The sequence below is a fragment of the Accipiter gentilis genome, chromosome 3 (genome assembly GCF_929443795.1).
Source record: "Accipiter gentilis chromosome 3, bAccGen1.1, whole genome shotgun sequence".
NCBI classification, from domain to species: domain Eukaryota; kingdom Metazoa; phylum Chordata; class Aves; order Accipitriformes; family Accipitridae; genus Astur; species Astur gentilis.
The window spans coordinates 37,722,540-37,738,092 of NC_064882.1; the positions used below are offsets into that span (position 1 = coordinate 37,722,540).

At 46.7% G+C, this 15,553-nt stretch overlaps 1 protein-coding gene across 1 annotated transcript; it reads right to left on the reverse strand.

Annotated features, from left to right (window-relative positions):
• Nucleotides 1–1,034: 1,034 nt before the first annotated feature.
• On the reverse strand, nt 1,035–3,780 carry ADRA2C (adrenoceptor alpha 2C). Its single transcript, XM_049791044.1, has one exon. It carries the CDS (start codon nt 3,694–3,696, stop codon nt 2,359–2,361), a length of 1,338 nt encoding a protein of 445 aa, XP_049647001.1. The 5' UTR covers nt 3,697–3,780; the 3' UTR covers nt 1,035–2,358.
• Between the last annotated feature and the right edge of the window lie 11,773 nt (nt 3,781–15,553).

Here is a 15,553-nt window from a genome sequence, read left to right on the forward strand (position 1 = left end):
TCAGCTCTTCTTGATGTAACTTTAAAAAGAATTCTCCACTTTGCAAAAGAAAAAATGGCTTGTAGTTTCCTCCTCTCAGTTGCTATTTTTTTTCCTCTTATCTGTCTCAGGTACGTATTTGTACCAAACCATTTGTTATTTACAAAGGGATGCTCCTGAAAATGAGTCTTGACATCCTTTCTTTAAGTGCAGATGTTTAAACAAGGCTCAAATCTTTTCAAAATTCCAAGCCTTATTTCAAGAAAGGATCTAATGAGTTATGGACTTAGGACTTTGAAAATGTCTCAGTTGTTTCTTTAGTGAAATCAAGCAAACTTCTAATGCATTTGGTGCAATCATCTAATCCTTACTTCCTTACTCCCACCTGAGTTGGCCCTGAAGTTAAATTGTCTATTGAATTAAACAGCAGAATCTTAGCCACCAACCACCTCCTTTTCTAGGGTTAAGTGAACCAAATGCTTATTATGAAAAACTGATGAAACAAAATGACTGCTCTATCATTTCTCCTTATGCCATAAAGATTTCAAGAGAAGAGAGGCTACAGACACCTTTCAGACAGAAGAGAGGGAGTAAAGAAGGGGATATCTAATGATTCTGAGGTATGGATTCAATTTAGCTGTTTCAAGAAGCCTGCTGTATGAGATAAGATTTTGTTCTGTTTTTCAAAGAGCTGTTTACTATGGAAAGGTTCATCTGAGGCAGATGCCAAATCCTGCTGCCTATGGAAGGAGTGATACACATAAAATGGAGCAGTATTTACCCCACAAACAGAACACACACCTTGCAGCAGCACAGCTGGAGAAGGGATGTATATGTTCAGCTGAGTCTTACACTTGGTATGCAGTGGTCAATGTACAGACACCAGTCCCCGTCTCTCATTCTCTTCATTACAGTTTATGACATTTTATAAACCCATGGGAAATACAGTTTGCTTTAATAACTATTTAAACCCTCCTCCCCTCTTCCATCCCCTCCCCCCAACAAAATCCTCTGAAATCATAAACTAGAAATGCAAGCAAGAAAAGGGAAAGAAAGCAGCATTAATATTAAAGGTTTGGAACAGCTGCACTGTCTTTTGAGATTTGTTCACATACAGCACTGACAATCTGCAATGTATGCTTCTCATTAAAAAAATAAATATAAAGGATTTAGTTGCTCTAAGACTGTAAATACAAAGGATTTAAAGACCTTAGTGGTGTGGTGATTGCCCTTCCTCTGAAAATCTGCATAGCAGACTGCCTCCGACTGCCCATCTGAGAGCAGCACGCATCTAGCCCCTGAGATAAGCCTTTTGAAGGGGACCTAAAAAGAGGGGGGGGGGGAAGTTCCCCAGGGCACATGAAAGTTGAGTTGGTTGAAAATCTGATTTTTTTTTTCTTTTAACTCAGAAAATGTTAGGCGAGTTCACCAAAATGATTTTTTTTTCCACTACCTGCTCCAGGATAGCAAGGTGCTTAGGCCACTGATCTGAGAGGGATGGAGCAGGAATTTACTGCCTGGAGATCCAACAGGGGAAAACAAGGTCATGGGGTACATGTGCTCTTTTTCATATTTCATGAAAACATGCAAGACTCCCAGGTTTGTCCCACTGACAAATCAAAAATTGTGGGAAGATAGGAAAAACTTTTCCCATCCAGCTCTATAGGCAAAGACCCCTCCAAAGAAAAAGAAAACCCCATGCTTTCTGTTTGTCTTAAGCCCTGCGTAAAATCATCATTCAGAAGGTTTTAACAGTACAAAGGTTTATTTAGAAAAGAGTTTGGATTGTTCTTTTGGGTTTTTTTGGCAGACATTTAAATTCTTTCATAACTCAAAACACTGTCAGTGCCTGGTACTTTGCACTTTCTTTCCCCACGTAAGCAGTAAAAGCCAATTTCTTACTGGGACGAGCCCACCATAGGCCCCCAGCTGCTTACATTATAAATACTGAAATCTCCACCACCCCTGCCACTTAATCCTTTCCTCTTGATATCTCTTTTTGTTTTACCACAAAATTCCAGAGCCCACAAAAGCTCACTGCTTCTCAAACTCAGTGTCTTAGCCTATTTTCCTCTGCAGACTCCCCATGCCCTCCATCAGGGTTCAAAGACAATCATTCCCCTCCCCATTTACCCATCCACACTCCAGCACCGCTCCTCCAGCCCCATGTCACCACCCTGTATCATGGTGAATGTCCTCAGCCTCCCCGGCACTATCCCCGAACCCCACAGCATCGCTCTGCTCCACGGAGGGGGCGAGCCCTCTTCCTTCTCTCTAAGCCCAAACCCTGTGTTCTCTTCCCTCCCTTCTTTTTCAGCACAGAGCCTTCTCCTTCTCTTTTAACTCCACTCCTGCTCAAGGCAAATCCATCCCTCCAGCTCAATGCCGGAAGTTCTTCTTCTTCTTCTTAAAGAGAATGTGTTTAAAGGACCTGCGGAAGTCCTGGTTGAAGATGGTGTAGATGACCGGGTTGAGGGAGCTATTGCAATACCCAATCCAGAAGAAGAACTTGAAGAGAGTCTCAGGGACCTCACATGCCTCCCGGCAAATACCATAGAGGCTGTAGCTGAAGAAGAAAGGGAACCAGCAAACTACAAAGACCCCCATGACCACGGCCAGCACAAAAGTGAAGCGTTTCTCCCGGGCCTGGGTGACTTTCTTACGGCAGATGCTGCTACGCTTCCGGCGACGGCGATATGAGAAGAACTGCATGGAGCGATTGCTAGAGCGGGACAGACGGCTACTAGAGTGCTTGGAGGAATACGAGTAGGAGAAGGACTGGCTCTTGCTGCTTTTGCGGGGATGCTCCTCCCGGCTCCGCCTCCGTCTGCTCTCTGAGGTGCTGCTCTCCTCCAGCTCGATGTCCTCCAGCTCAGAGGCTTTGCGCCAGTGGTGCACTGAATAATGTCCGTTCTCTCCCAGCTGCATCCTCAGGGACGTGCAGCCGCCAGCAGCGCGGCTCAAGCCATTCTCAGTCTGGGAGGACCCCTCTGGCATCGTACGCTTCTCAGAGAGGGTCCTGGTCCTTAGCTTGGCCACGCGGTAGATGCGGATATAGACCAACACCATGATGAGGCAGGGGGCAAAGAAAGAGCCGATGCAAGAAGAAAGGATGTACCATGTCTCGTCATTGAGCTTGCACTGGGGAAAGCCATCTCCCTCGGGGTCCCGGTACATGGAGATCAATGGCGGGAAGGAGATGACAGCTGAAATGAGCCAGACAGTGAGGATGATGGCCTTGATCCGCCGGGGGGTCCGTTTGAGGTTGTACTCCACCGCCTGCGTGACCGACCAATACCTGTCGAGGCTGATGGCGCACAGGTGGACGATGGAGGAGGTGCAGAAGAGCACGTCCAGCGCCAGGTAAATGTTACACCAAGCCTTGCCGAAGTACCAGTAATTCATAAGCTCGTTGGCTAGGGAGAAAGGCATGACCAGGGTAGCCACCAGGATGTCCGCGCTGGCCAGGGACACCAGGAAGAGGTTCTGGGGGGCTCTCAGCGCCCGGCTGGTGAGCACGGCTATCACCACCAGCACGTTGCCCACGATGGTGAAGACGATGAGGAAGCCCACCACCGCCGCCAGGCTGGCCACGGCCGCCGGGGAGTAGGGGGAGGGCGGCTGCAGGAGGGCCGACGAGGACGGCGACGAGGGGGGCAGCGCCAGGGACTCGTTGGAGGAGCCCAGGCTCGCGTTCCCCGCCAGCAGCAGATCCATGGCGGGTGTGCGGGGCGCCGGCCGTCCTAGAGAGCCCCGCGGAGCCCCCGCCCCGCCCGGCCGCCCCGCCGCCGCCGCCGCCCCGCCGCCCGCATCGCCCCCCGCTCCACGGCCCGACGGCCGCCCCGCCGCGCGGCTCCCCACGGCCGCGCCGCCCGCCCCTCTCGCCGCCCCGCCGCCTCAGGGCAGGGCAGGGCAGGGCAGGGCAGGGCCGGGCAGCGCCGCCCCGGCGCGCCAAGGCAGCGCGGCGGCGCTGCCGCCCCCCGGCCCCCGGACAGGGGGGCAGCGGGGCACGGCTGGCCCCCCCCGCCGCCGCCGCCGCCGCCGCCCGCCCGGTCGCGCCCGGCTCAAGGCAGCCCGCCGCTCCGGAGAAGACGCCGCCCGGCCGACGGGAGTCCGCGGCGGGAGCCGGATCCTCGCAGGGAGCGGGCTGCGGGGCAGGGGCAGCGGCAGCATCCAGTCCCAGGGAGAGCGGCTCCCGGCGGCCCCTCTCCGGCGGCGCGGCAGCGCGCTCTCGGCGAAGTCGCGGCTGCCCGGCGGCTCCGTCCTAGTCTTGCATCGCGCTCCCAATCGGCGGCGTGCCCCGCCGCCGCGCGCATGCTCAGTCCCGCCAGGTGAAGCCGCCGCGCCCGCCTCGGCGGAACCCCCCGGCGGGGGGAAAACCGCCCCGACCGCCGCCGCCGCCGCCGCCGCCGCCGCCGCTTCTCCCGCCCCGGGAGCCGCGCGGCCGGGCCGCCCTCTCCTCTCCTCTTCTCTCTTCCCCTCCCCGCGGCGGCGCCGTCGCCGTCGTCGTCCCGCGCCCAGCCGCGGCGGCGGCCTCCGGGAGGGGACGGCGGCGCGGTGCCGCGGCGCTCCCCGCCGCCCCGCCGCGGCCTCCGGCCCCGCTGGGCCGGCCGACAGGTGTTTCTCCTCGCCGCGGCGCGGCTCTGAGGGGAAACGGCCCTGGCGGAGGCCGCCCCGGGGAAGGAGTCGTCGGTGCCATGAGGAGCGGCGCCCGCCTCGCCTCCCGGCAGCCAGGCGGCGGGCTGGCGGCGCCGGCCTCGCGCGCTAGGGGGCGGCCTTGCCCGCCCGCGGGAGGCGGGCGGCCGTTAGCGGCCGGCGGTGCGGTGCCTCGCCGCGCCGCGCCGCCCTGAGGGGACCGCCGAGGGCGGGGGGCTCTTCGGCTTGTTTGGCGGGTGATGTGGCGATGTTTCGGCCCGGATAAAGCCCGCTTCGCCGCTGGAAAGCGGTGCGAGCCCGCAGCGGGCGAGTGATGATGGCCTGGGAGGGAAGCTCTCAGGGGTGTTGGGCTTTAGTGGGGAAAGCAGAGAAACCTCGATGGTACGGGAAGGCGAGCGCTGTGAGGGAACTTGGAGTCGTCTTGCCGCTGCTTGGACTTTCGGACTTGCTCTGGAAGATACAGGAGAGGTCGATTCTGTCAGGAGCCGGAGGCAGCCGGTGCGGAAGGAGTATGGCTGGCTCGGTCCGCTCCTTCCCGGCAGAGGCGGGCAGGTGGGGAGTGGAGCCGTGGGCTTCCCCCTCATCCCCACCCGTCTTACGTGCCTGCTGCGAGGGGTCTGAGGGACACATCTTCAGACCTCCTCTGCTGACAGCCCTGTGCCTTACGTTACCTTCCTTTGGCAAGAAAATTTCAGAACTGACAATAAAAATGAGGTGGGGGGGCTGCTTTAATGCCTCTTTCTTTAGCTGAACCTGCCCAGCGGAGGGGAGAAGAAGGTAGTTCAGTGTACCTCTGCTCTCTGGTGGTGCGTGGTCCCGAGAAAAGCCACTGCCCTGCGCCGGGGAATATGTTCTCTCTCCCCAAGCCCCTTCCTCCACCTGCTCTCCCTCCGTCCTCCAGCCCCCAGGTCCTCCTCCAGAGATTGCCAGTGGGACACTGTGAGATTACGGTAACAGTAAGGTAAAGAGAACAGCCTTATGTGCAGCGTGCCTCTTCTGGGAGCCCCTCCCGGTGCCTGGATTTTGGATCACAAGTTCTACAAAGCAAGGACTGTCCCACTGGTCTCTCTGCTCCTGCACTTGCTTTTCCTGTGCCACGCTGCAAAGAGCCCATGCTTATATAATTCTGACAACAGTAGCGTAACCCTAGCCACAGGATTAGCTGTGTTCATTTCAGGTTAGCCAGAATGTGAATTCATCCATAGCCGGTTAATTCGCTTTTAATCCAGAATAATTATTCCTTTTATGCTGTGTGGCGAAGTTACCGGCTTGCGTGGGATGGGTGCTTTTTCCCATTGTGACACTGGAAAAGATCCAGTGAAAGAGGTAGATATCTACAGCAGAACTTGCAGGGCATAGCGATGCTGAAAACCACAGCCTGACTGGATTCCATGGCTAGTACCTGGATTTGGAGCTGCCTAAACTCCTTCATCATCCTGCTGACTTCTAAAGAGAGGAACCTGATGTTTTGCCTGTGGGCATTCCCAGTCTGAGCAGCTGGTTTACGCCTCCCTCCTGTGCCCCATCTGGGCCCAGAAATGCAGTGTCCCTAGGTCAAATGATGTCAAAATCATTTTGATCCAATTCAGAATGCGAGATGTCTCCCATCTGGAGAACTGCAGTCTGGTACACATGTTCTGCTTACTAGTGCCAGGATCATACTCTTTATAACACAAAACTGTGAGTACTGAAGGCACGTATACCAAAGAGAACTTCTTTTTCACTGTATAATGTTTAAAATAATAAAATACTTGATGTTGTAATGGTCCACAAGTTGAAATAGAACAGCCTGGGGCTTTGGGGAGTGATAAGGAATACTCTGATTCCAGTTAACCTTTTTGGTGCAACCAGGGCTGGCTCCCCTGTTCTCCGTCTGCTTGTGTAGGTACATAGACCGGATGATGAAGGGTTGGAAGAGAATATGCTCAGCTCTGATAGGAAGGAAAATTCCTCTGGAGATTATGATCTAATTAATCTACTTTGTAAGCAATTTACTCTGAAGTTTTTTTTTTTCATTTGAAAACTAATTAACAATCATGTGGTGGCTGCATCTAAAAGAGGAAGGACATAATGTTGAAACTAAACTTTGTCAGGTAACAAACTCTAATAAGACTGAAATGCAGAAGCAGTAATCACCTAAACAACCAAAGTGTGACATATAGAACATAATGAAATAGAAACCTGATGTCCCCTCAAGTCCTCCTAAATAGACAAGCAATCTGATATGGAGGGCTCTTTAAAAAAGCTTGCAAAGCCACAGGAATTTATGGGACATTATGGGACATATTAAATGAATGGAGGTTGAGGTTAGTAAAGTTCAAACAGGAAGTAAATGGCGTATTTTTAACATGAAACTTGAATAACCACTGAAGCAGCTTCCTAATATTTGTGGTCAGTTCTTCATATTTGAAAGTTTCTTAATGGTATCTATGAACTGAGAGGACGAGGTACAGGAATTTAAAGTCTAACCTTTGATGTGACTGGCATTAGGCAGAAAGCTAGAATGTATGATTTAACTGGTTCCATCTGGGTTTAAAATACAGTAAATACAAAACGCAAAATGACATGAACATTTGGGATTCAGGAACTAACTGTCAAAAAAGGGGTATATAAGGCCCATGATATTCAATCCTCTTACTAGGGTAATTACGAAGTCAGACTGACCAAGTATGTCTTGAAGTTGTATGAACTGGAACTTGAAAGAAACATTCAGCTAATGATTTGGGGCTTCAGATTAAAAGAGTTGAAGCTTTTTAAGACTTATCTTTGCTCAACATGAGTCAATGAAGAAGTTTCGTAACAAAAGAAATGAGACAAGCAAATGTCTGAGCAATTATTAGGCATTTCTAATGAGGAAATGCCAACTAGGATATGGAAAAAAATTAAAAATAAATTGGGAGCAAAATATGAATGTTTTGTTGTGGTTTCTTTAGCACTGAAGTTGTAATGTGATGCTGAAACAATTCAGTATATAACTCCACTGGAGCCAGGAAAGTAACGTTTGGGTTTTCATGTATGTAACTGAGATCCAGTTTGCATAAATAGCCGTATGTCACTCCAGCTCATAGGTCTAGAGGTGAATGAAGCATGGGCATAGATACAAGAAATCTACCCTCATGAAAATCTGCATAGTCTACTGAGAGGCAAAGGTAGGAACAGAGTGAATCACAGCGGATAAGTCGAATGTAGTTGTGCTTTTGGAAATCAGTGGTTTAGTATAAAACACAAAGGTCAAGGTTTATAGAACCTTGGCAAGATAGGTAGGCAGCTTGCTGCTTTTTTTTTTCCTTCCAAAACCCTGCATTTATGTTATGTTCAAGCCAAACTGGCTTCCCAAGAGTTATCAGCTCCTAACCATTGGCCTTCATTTGAGCTTATGCTTGGTAGGTGTTAACAGGCTCTCATGAGAAAAAAAATGCAGTTCAGATGCCAGATGAGGCTCTTCTAGGTAATAAACTGGACATGGCTTAAACTGATCCAAGCCGAGTCTTCCTGAAGTAATCCAGTAGATACTGTGCTATACCCATCCATCCACTGCACACGGTCACTGCTGCTCTGGTTCCCTCATCCAGCATCCCACTACAAACTGCCCATCACAGCAGGCTGAGAAGATCCCACAGGAGCAGAACTATTTCTTATTGCTTGTTGTCTCAAATTATTGTTGGTATTTGGATTCTCAAGCTGGACTGACCTTTAATTCAGTTTGAGCTACCAGAAGACTGTATTGGCCAAAGAGACCCACCACTTCCACCTGGGCTTAAGTCTTGGGAAACCCCAAAGCTGTCACTGGGAAACTGGCCAGTGGTGGCCTCAGACACTCAAGTCCAAACTCAGGGACAACTGCCAAATGTGACATCAACCCAGCCGCGCAAGTTGGTGGAAAGATTGCTGCTGACACCCGAACCTTTAGGCTTCTGTTAGGTTGTATAAGAACATTTGCTTTGAATAGTGCTGTCACAAGCGCACACTGTCCTTGCACACACACAGATTTAGGAGAAAAAAAAGTGTTCTAGCTGGTTTGCACTTCCAAACATGTTTTGCCTCTTCTGTTCAAGATCTGAGGAAAAACTTGTGTGCCTGAAAGCTTGTCTATTTTTTCCTCCCAAACATATCAGATGAGTTAGTAGAAAATAGTACCTTCTCCTACAAACCTGTCTTGTTATACTTTATATCTTTAGGTTGTCACGATTGTAACCATGCTATTAAATACTCTTTTGTGCATTTTTTTAAAAAATAATCTTCCTTCCACAGAAGAACAATGTTATAATTTATAGAGGAAATATGTCAGCTTTCTTAATAAAGGGGGTGATAATTGATTTTCGGTGGGAACTGGTTTCCTTGCTTTCCCCTGGTGACTTTGAAAATGTGTCTTAAATAAACAAAAAGGTTTATAGGACAGCCTGATTTACTAAACATCTGGAAGTGCTCTCTCTCAAACTAAGCTTTACATCAATAGGCAAAATTATGCAGTCTTATCAACCATACAAGAAACTGTCTGCTGAAAACATTCTGTACATCTATATACTTTCTGAGACACAATTTGTGTTATAAATCTGCTCAGGATGCCATGATCAAATGGAACGGGCTAGCTGAAATCTCTGTAAGTCATTAATGAGATAAGCTGCAGTACAAACCATGTGATAGCATGGTTACGGGACTGGTGCCACAGCCAGGGGTTTGGCTACTTAGACCATGGGACTCACTTTGAGAAACCTGGTCTACTGGGGGCTGGTGGGGTCCATCTGTCAGAGAAGGGGAAGAGCACCTTCAGTCATAGGCTTGCCAAGCTGGTGAAGAGGGCTTCAAACTGAAGTTGCTGCGGGAGGAGAACCTCAATCCATCCCATTCCTACCAGTTTGATGCCAGTGCTGGCAATAGATGCCCAGAGCCTGGAGAGGAATCACAGGTCAGCAGGAAAGCGCCTGAAGAGCAGCACAAAGGAATTCCAGCCACTCCAGGCAGTCAGGCAGCTTCATTGGGGGGCCAACTTAAATGCCTCTATGCAAACGCACGTAGCACAGGGAATAAACAAGAGGAGTTAGAGACGTGCACACGCCTGCAGGGCTATGATCTTATTGGCATCATGGCAACATGGTGGGATGGCTCCTGTGACTGGAGTGTTGGAATGGAAGCATACAGGCTCTTTAGGAAGGACAGGCAGGGGAGACACGGAGGGGGCGTCACCCTCTTTGTCAGTCACAAGCTGGAGTGCATGGACCTCTGGGGATAGATGAGGAGCTGACCGAGAGACTATGGGTCAGGATTAAAGGGAGGGCAGGGACCGGTGACTTTATAGTGGGGGTCTGCTACAGGCCACCCGACCAGGAAGACCAAGCAGATGATACCCTCTATAGACAGACAGGAGCAGCCTCACGTTCACAAGCCCTGGTCCTCATGGGAGACTTCAACCACCCCAATATCTGTTGGAAGGACAACATGGCAGGTCATAAACAATCCATGAGGTTCCTGAATGCTTTGATGACAACTTCCTTCTCCAAGTGATGGGAGTAGCCAATGAGGAGAGGTGCTATGCCGGACCTTGTTCTCACCAACAAGGAGGGGCTGATGGGGAATGTGAAGCTCAAGGGCACCATGACATGGTGGAGTTCAAGATCCTTAGGGCAGTGAGGAGGACACACAGCAAGCTCTCTACCCTGCACTTCAGGAGAGCAGACTCTGGCCTCTTCAGGGATCTGCTTTGTAGAGTACCATGGGATAAAGCCCTGGAGGGAAGAGGGGCCCAAGAAAGCTGGTTAATATTCAAGGATCACCTGCTCCAAGCTCAGGAGCGATGCATCCCAACAAAGAGGAAGTCAGGCAAAAACACCAGGAGGCCTGCGTGGATGAACAAGGAGCTCCTGGAGAAACTCAAACACAAAAAAGGAAGCCTACAGAGGGTGGAAGCAAGGACAGATAGCATCAGAGGATTACAGAGAAATTGTCTGAGCAACCAGGGATGAGGTTAGGAAAGCTAAAGCCCTGATAGAATTAAATCTGGCCAGGGACTTCAAGGGCAACAAGAAAAGCTTCTATAGGTATGTTGGTGATAAAAGGAAGACTAGGGAAAATGTGGGCCCTCTCCATAAGGGAATAGGAGACCTGGTTACCTGGGACATGAAGAAGGCTGAGGCACTCAATGAATTTTTTGCCTCAGTCTTTACTGGCAAGAGCTCCAGGCACACCACCCAAGATGCAGAAGGCAAAGGCAGGGACTGGGAGAATGAAGAACTGCCCACTGTAAGAGAAGATCAGGTTTGAGACCATCTAAGGAACCTGAAAGTGCACAAGTCAGTGGGACATGATGGGATGCATATGAGGATCCTGAGGGAACGGGTGGATGAAGTGGCTAAGCCACTATCCATCATATTTGAGAAGTTGTGGGAGTCTGGGGAAGTTCCCACTGAATGGAAAAGGAGAAATATAACCCCCATTTTTAAAAAGGGAAAAAAGGAAGACCCAGGGAAATAAGGCCAGTCAGTCTGACCTCTGTGCCTGGCAAGATCATGGAGCAGATCCTCCTGGAACTATGCTAAGGCACATGGAAAATAAGGAGGTGATTGGTGACGGCCAACATGGCTTCATTAAGGGCAAATCATGCCTCACAAATTTGGTGGTCTTTTATGACAGGGTTACAGCACTGGTGGATAAAGGAAAATCAACTGATGTCATCTACTTGGACTTGTGTAAAGCATTTGACACTGTCCCGCACGACATCCGTGTGTCTAAAATGGAGAGACATGGACTTGATGGATGGACCACTCGGTGGATAAGGAATTGGCTAAATGGTCACGCTCAAAGAGTTGTGGCCAATGGCTCAATGTCCAAGTGAAGAGCAGTCATGAGTGCACGTTCCCCAGGGGTCAGTATTGGGACCAGCGCTGTTTAACATCTTTGTCGGCAACATAGAGAGTGGGATTGAGTGCACCCTCAGCAAGTTTGCTGATGACACCAAGCTTTTAGTATCCACAAGTGGACCAAACTTTCAAAAGATCAAAGTGTCAACCTGCTTCCATTGTGATGCTTGTGACAGCATCTGTTCATTTTTCCTTTGACATATGAAAATTGAACTCTTGTAAATCTAGGCATCACCTGACATTTTTTTGAAAATGTAATTTGGACCAGTTATGTTCTTTCTTTATTAACTGTCCGGTCCCCCCCCAAATTAATCACAAAGTAATTTTAAATCCTAAATTCATTATTATTTAAAGCCTTCCATAAAATGGGAATAAATGTTTGGGGGAATAATACTACAGGAATTTTTGTTTATTTGTGAATATTTGAAATATTTCATCAGAAATATAGGAATCCAAACAGTTTTCAGAAGCCACTTTTGTTTTTTAAAAGCAGCATTTGGACATGAACATCTTTTTCAGTTTTTATTTTTTTAGTACAATGTCCAGAGAAGGAGAAAATTTTGATTGAAATGAGTCTGTTTGAAACTCATTCTTCTGTATGAAAGAATATTTCACTGACAATTAAGGGATCAAGACCAAATCATAAACCACTTTATTCACTATTTTTTTCCTTGATGTGGAACTAAAACTTAATTGCCACGTTGAAGTTAGTATTATGCTTTAGCTAAAATTGAATGAAGAAATATATTGGTTCAGCTCTGTAATGCAATTTTTCATATCTCATATATTTGTAACCCTTTTTCATGCTTTTACTAAACAGTGTCATTGTTGTTGGTAAAACCATAAAACAGAAGTCAAATAATGTTAGCCATATCCTGTCTGGCTCGTTTCTGTAAGTCTTTTTTGCTTTTGTAACAGGATCACTTCAACCATAACTGTGTTGCAGAGTGCCACTGATTCAGCCCATTGGAACCAAACCTGGGGCTACCACAGCAGTATTTGTTTGATTCTCCCTATTGCTGAAGAGTCATGAAAAATATATCTATGTCCCCTCTCTTCCCTTTTCCTATTTGTGCTGAAGAGTCATGAAAAATATATCTATGTCCCCTCTCTTCCCTTTTCCTATTTGTACTGTTTCCATTATCTGTTCTCATTTTAAGGCTTCTTCATTTCTTATTTATTAAGTCAGTACTTTAAATAGCCTTCACAGACACCTGTACTGATAGCTGTGCCATTTGCACAAGATGAATGCATTATTTTTCTAGGACTCTGCACTGTATTTGAGGACTCCTCCCCTTGATTTCAGTGTTTTTTTAATGATGCAAGACTTCTGCACAGTAGTATATATTGGAAGTACTTAGTTTATTGTTCTGAACTTATACCAAGCTTGCATTTATTTGCATTTTGAATGAGGTTATGCAAGTTTGTAAAAGCTTCATCTTCTAAATAGAGAAAATTCTGTCTAGATAATGTATCATCTGTGACATTGCCTATCTCTAATTTATTAATTGTAGGGCCTGTTTGGCATAAGTGTAAGACAGCGTTTTTCATGACATATTTTCAACTGATTTAGTTAGGAGACAGATTTTGGCTGCAAACCCTCACATCTCTGCTCTCTTCATTTATATTGAAATACCCATTTCCACAGTAATGATCAAGTAACAGAATCCATTCCAATGGATTTTAGTGAAGGTGGGGGAGAAGAAGATGCAGTCTTTGTCACCAAGGTTCATCGCTTCCCAGCTGCATCTACTTCATGGCATACTTCTGCTTGATATTTTGAATCGCCATCAGAGGGATTTCCAAGGGTGGTATTACTTGCCATGATAATCCATCATTAAGTCAAACCCCCTGCAGTTTGGGAGAAGAGGCATCTACTGTCTTGTACATTGTTCTACGATGCTTTGCAGGGGGAATATCTTGTCTGCACAAGATCAATTAGAGCAAATGTTGCCATGTTTCCTGTGTTTGCCATGAGTTGCAACTTCAAAGCAGTGTAGCTGACTACACTGAAGACTTTCCATGGGAACAAGAGCAGATTGTATTATTTCTGCTTCACATGAAACCCTAGGGACATGTCCAAATATCATCTTGTCCTTTTCATTTCCTCATATCTATGCTATAGTGATTTGAATTGTATTTGTTAATCTAGCATTCTTCCGTCTTTCAGAAGCTACTTTAAGCTCATGAAGATTTGATTTCTTCAAGACAGGCATCAAGTTCTGCCATCTTTCACTAGGAAAATAAGGTGTTTTTTTCTGGCAGTGTTTGGGAGATATTCTGCCTTTCTATTCTTTTGTTCCTCTAAAATAAGATGAGGTTCATTTTTTCCAGTCATTAGTCCTCACTGCACTTTCCTTGTTGTGGCTTCAAATCTCCAGTAAATCTTTAAACAGTGTGGTAAAATGTTCTCATGTCTCCCTTCAGTGCTGCTGTTTCTGCTTTCAGTGCCTGTCTATCAACAGAGCCTCTTTTATCCTTTTTTTTTTTTTTTCCCCTGATCTTTTTACTGCTTTATCTTTATTCCTATATTCCTTTTTTCTTTGTTTACCTTTCTGGCCTTAATGTATTGAGTAGATTTAACTTATCCTGCCTTTTTTCTGTAATAGCATCCCATGTGGTGTTGCTTATCCACTCTTCTTTCCTAGTTTTAATAAAGAACAATCTCTGCTGTATTAATATAAAATTTACAAATGGCTTCCAATTCTTTTTGTATAATGTCAAATACATTTTCTGCCATATCTGAAAGCTTATTTTAATGTTACAATTGAAAATCACTCCTTACGTATTCATCCTTCATTTTAGAGCTATTAATCTTTCTTGTAATATTTTCCTGATCTTTTTTTCATTTTCACAGTGGCTATGTATAATTGATGTTCATATGCCCCCAGTGTCTGAGATTTTTATCATATACAGAAAAGAGCTACCTGATTTCTGGTAATGCTGTCAGAGGAGATCCAGCATTTCTTCGTGTAATTAATTTTGAGGGAATAGTGTCCCTCTACCAAAAAGGACAATTCAGTCAAGAAGCCTTTTCACTATTGTCAAGTGAGCCTTGACTGTGTATATACTGTATCTGTATCTGTCAAGTCAACACATCATTGATGTCAGACTGGACCTTGCAGTAAGGACAAGTAAAAGCCCTGTAAAGAATATTACTCTTTTTCTTATCATATTCATTTGTTCCAACTTGATATTGGATGGTAGTCATTTTCACACATGCACTTAAAATATTGCCAAGAATTCTGATACTCTGTCTCTGTTGTAATATTTCACTTCTTTGATGACTTGAGACTATTTCCAGCCTGTATTACAAGTTGTATAGTCCAGATAGGAGCCCCAAATTGGGAATGAGTTGGGAGCAGTGACTTCTAGCAGGCATTACCTCCCCGCTAGAGCAGTATCTCTCAGTACACTTTATGCAACCCACTGGAGAATCACCTTCAGGTCAAAGAGATGCGTTTGACATTTTACTGTCTATTTTGGATTTGAACTCAAGCATGTAATTAAAATTATGCATGTCCTTCTGTGTTTTGATGAATGGGATCTTGTATTTAGAAATGGCAAATCAGTAAATATCAATAAATAAGTGTCAGCAAAGTTTTTAACTGAATATGGCTCATTAGAAGCACCTTACAAAGCAGAAAAGGTGTCATAAAATTAATTCTTAATTCATGTAACTCATTCTTATTCACGTTTGCCAGTAAGAAAGGTGAAGCAAGGAAGACATAGAGAGAGGAAGCAAGGGAGGGAGAGGGGGATGAAATGGCTTTCATCCCCTCTTCACAAAACATCTGAAGAGTGTGGACTCATGTGCTGTGGTTTTTCTGATCTCATCCATTTTTTCAGCACCACAGTGTGCAGTAGTTCATACTCTACGTTTGCACCTAGACTAATGGCAATCGTCAAGAATATTAGGTAAAACATGTCAAAAATTGCAGTGTACCTCTAGGAACAAATTATCTACTGAATGTGGTGAACATAGGCTTTTCCAAATAAGAATAGTTTAACTCACAAAAGATGCACAGCAGGAGTAGCAGCAAGTGCTGTAGCCTGCTATTTTT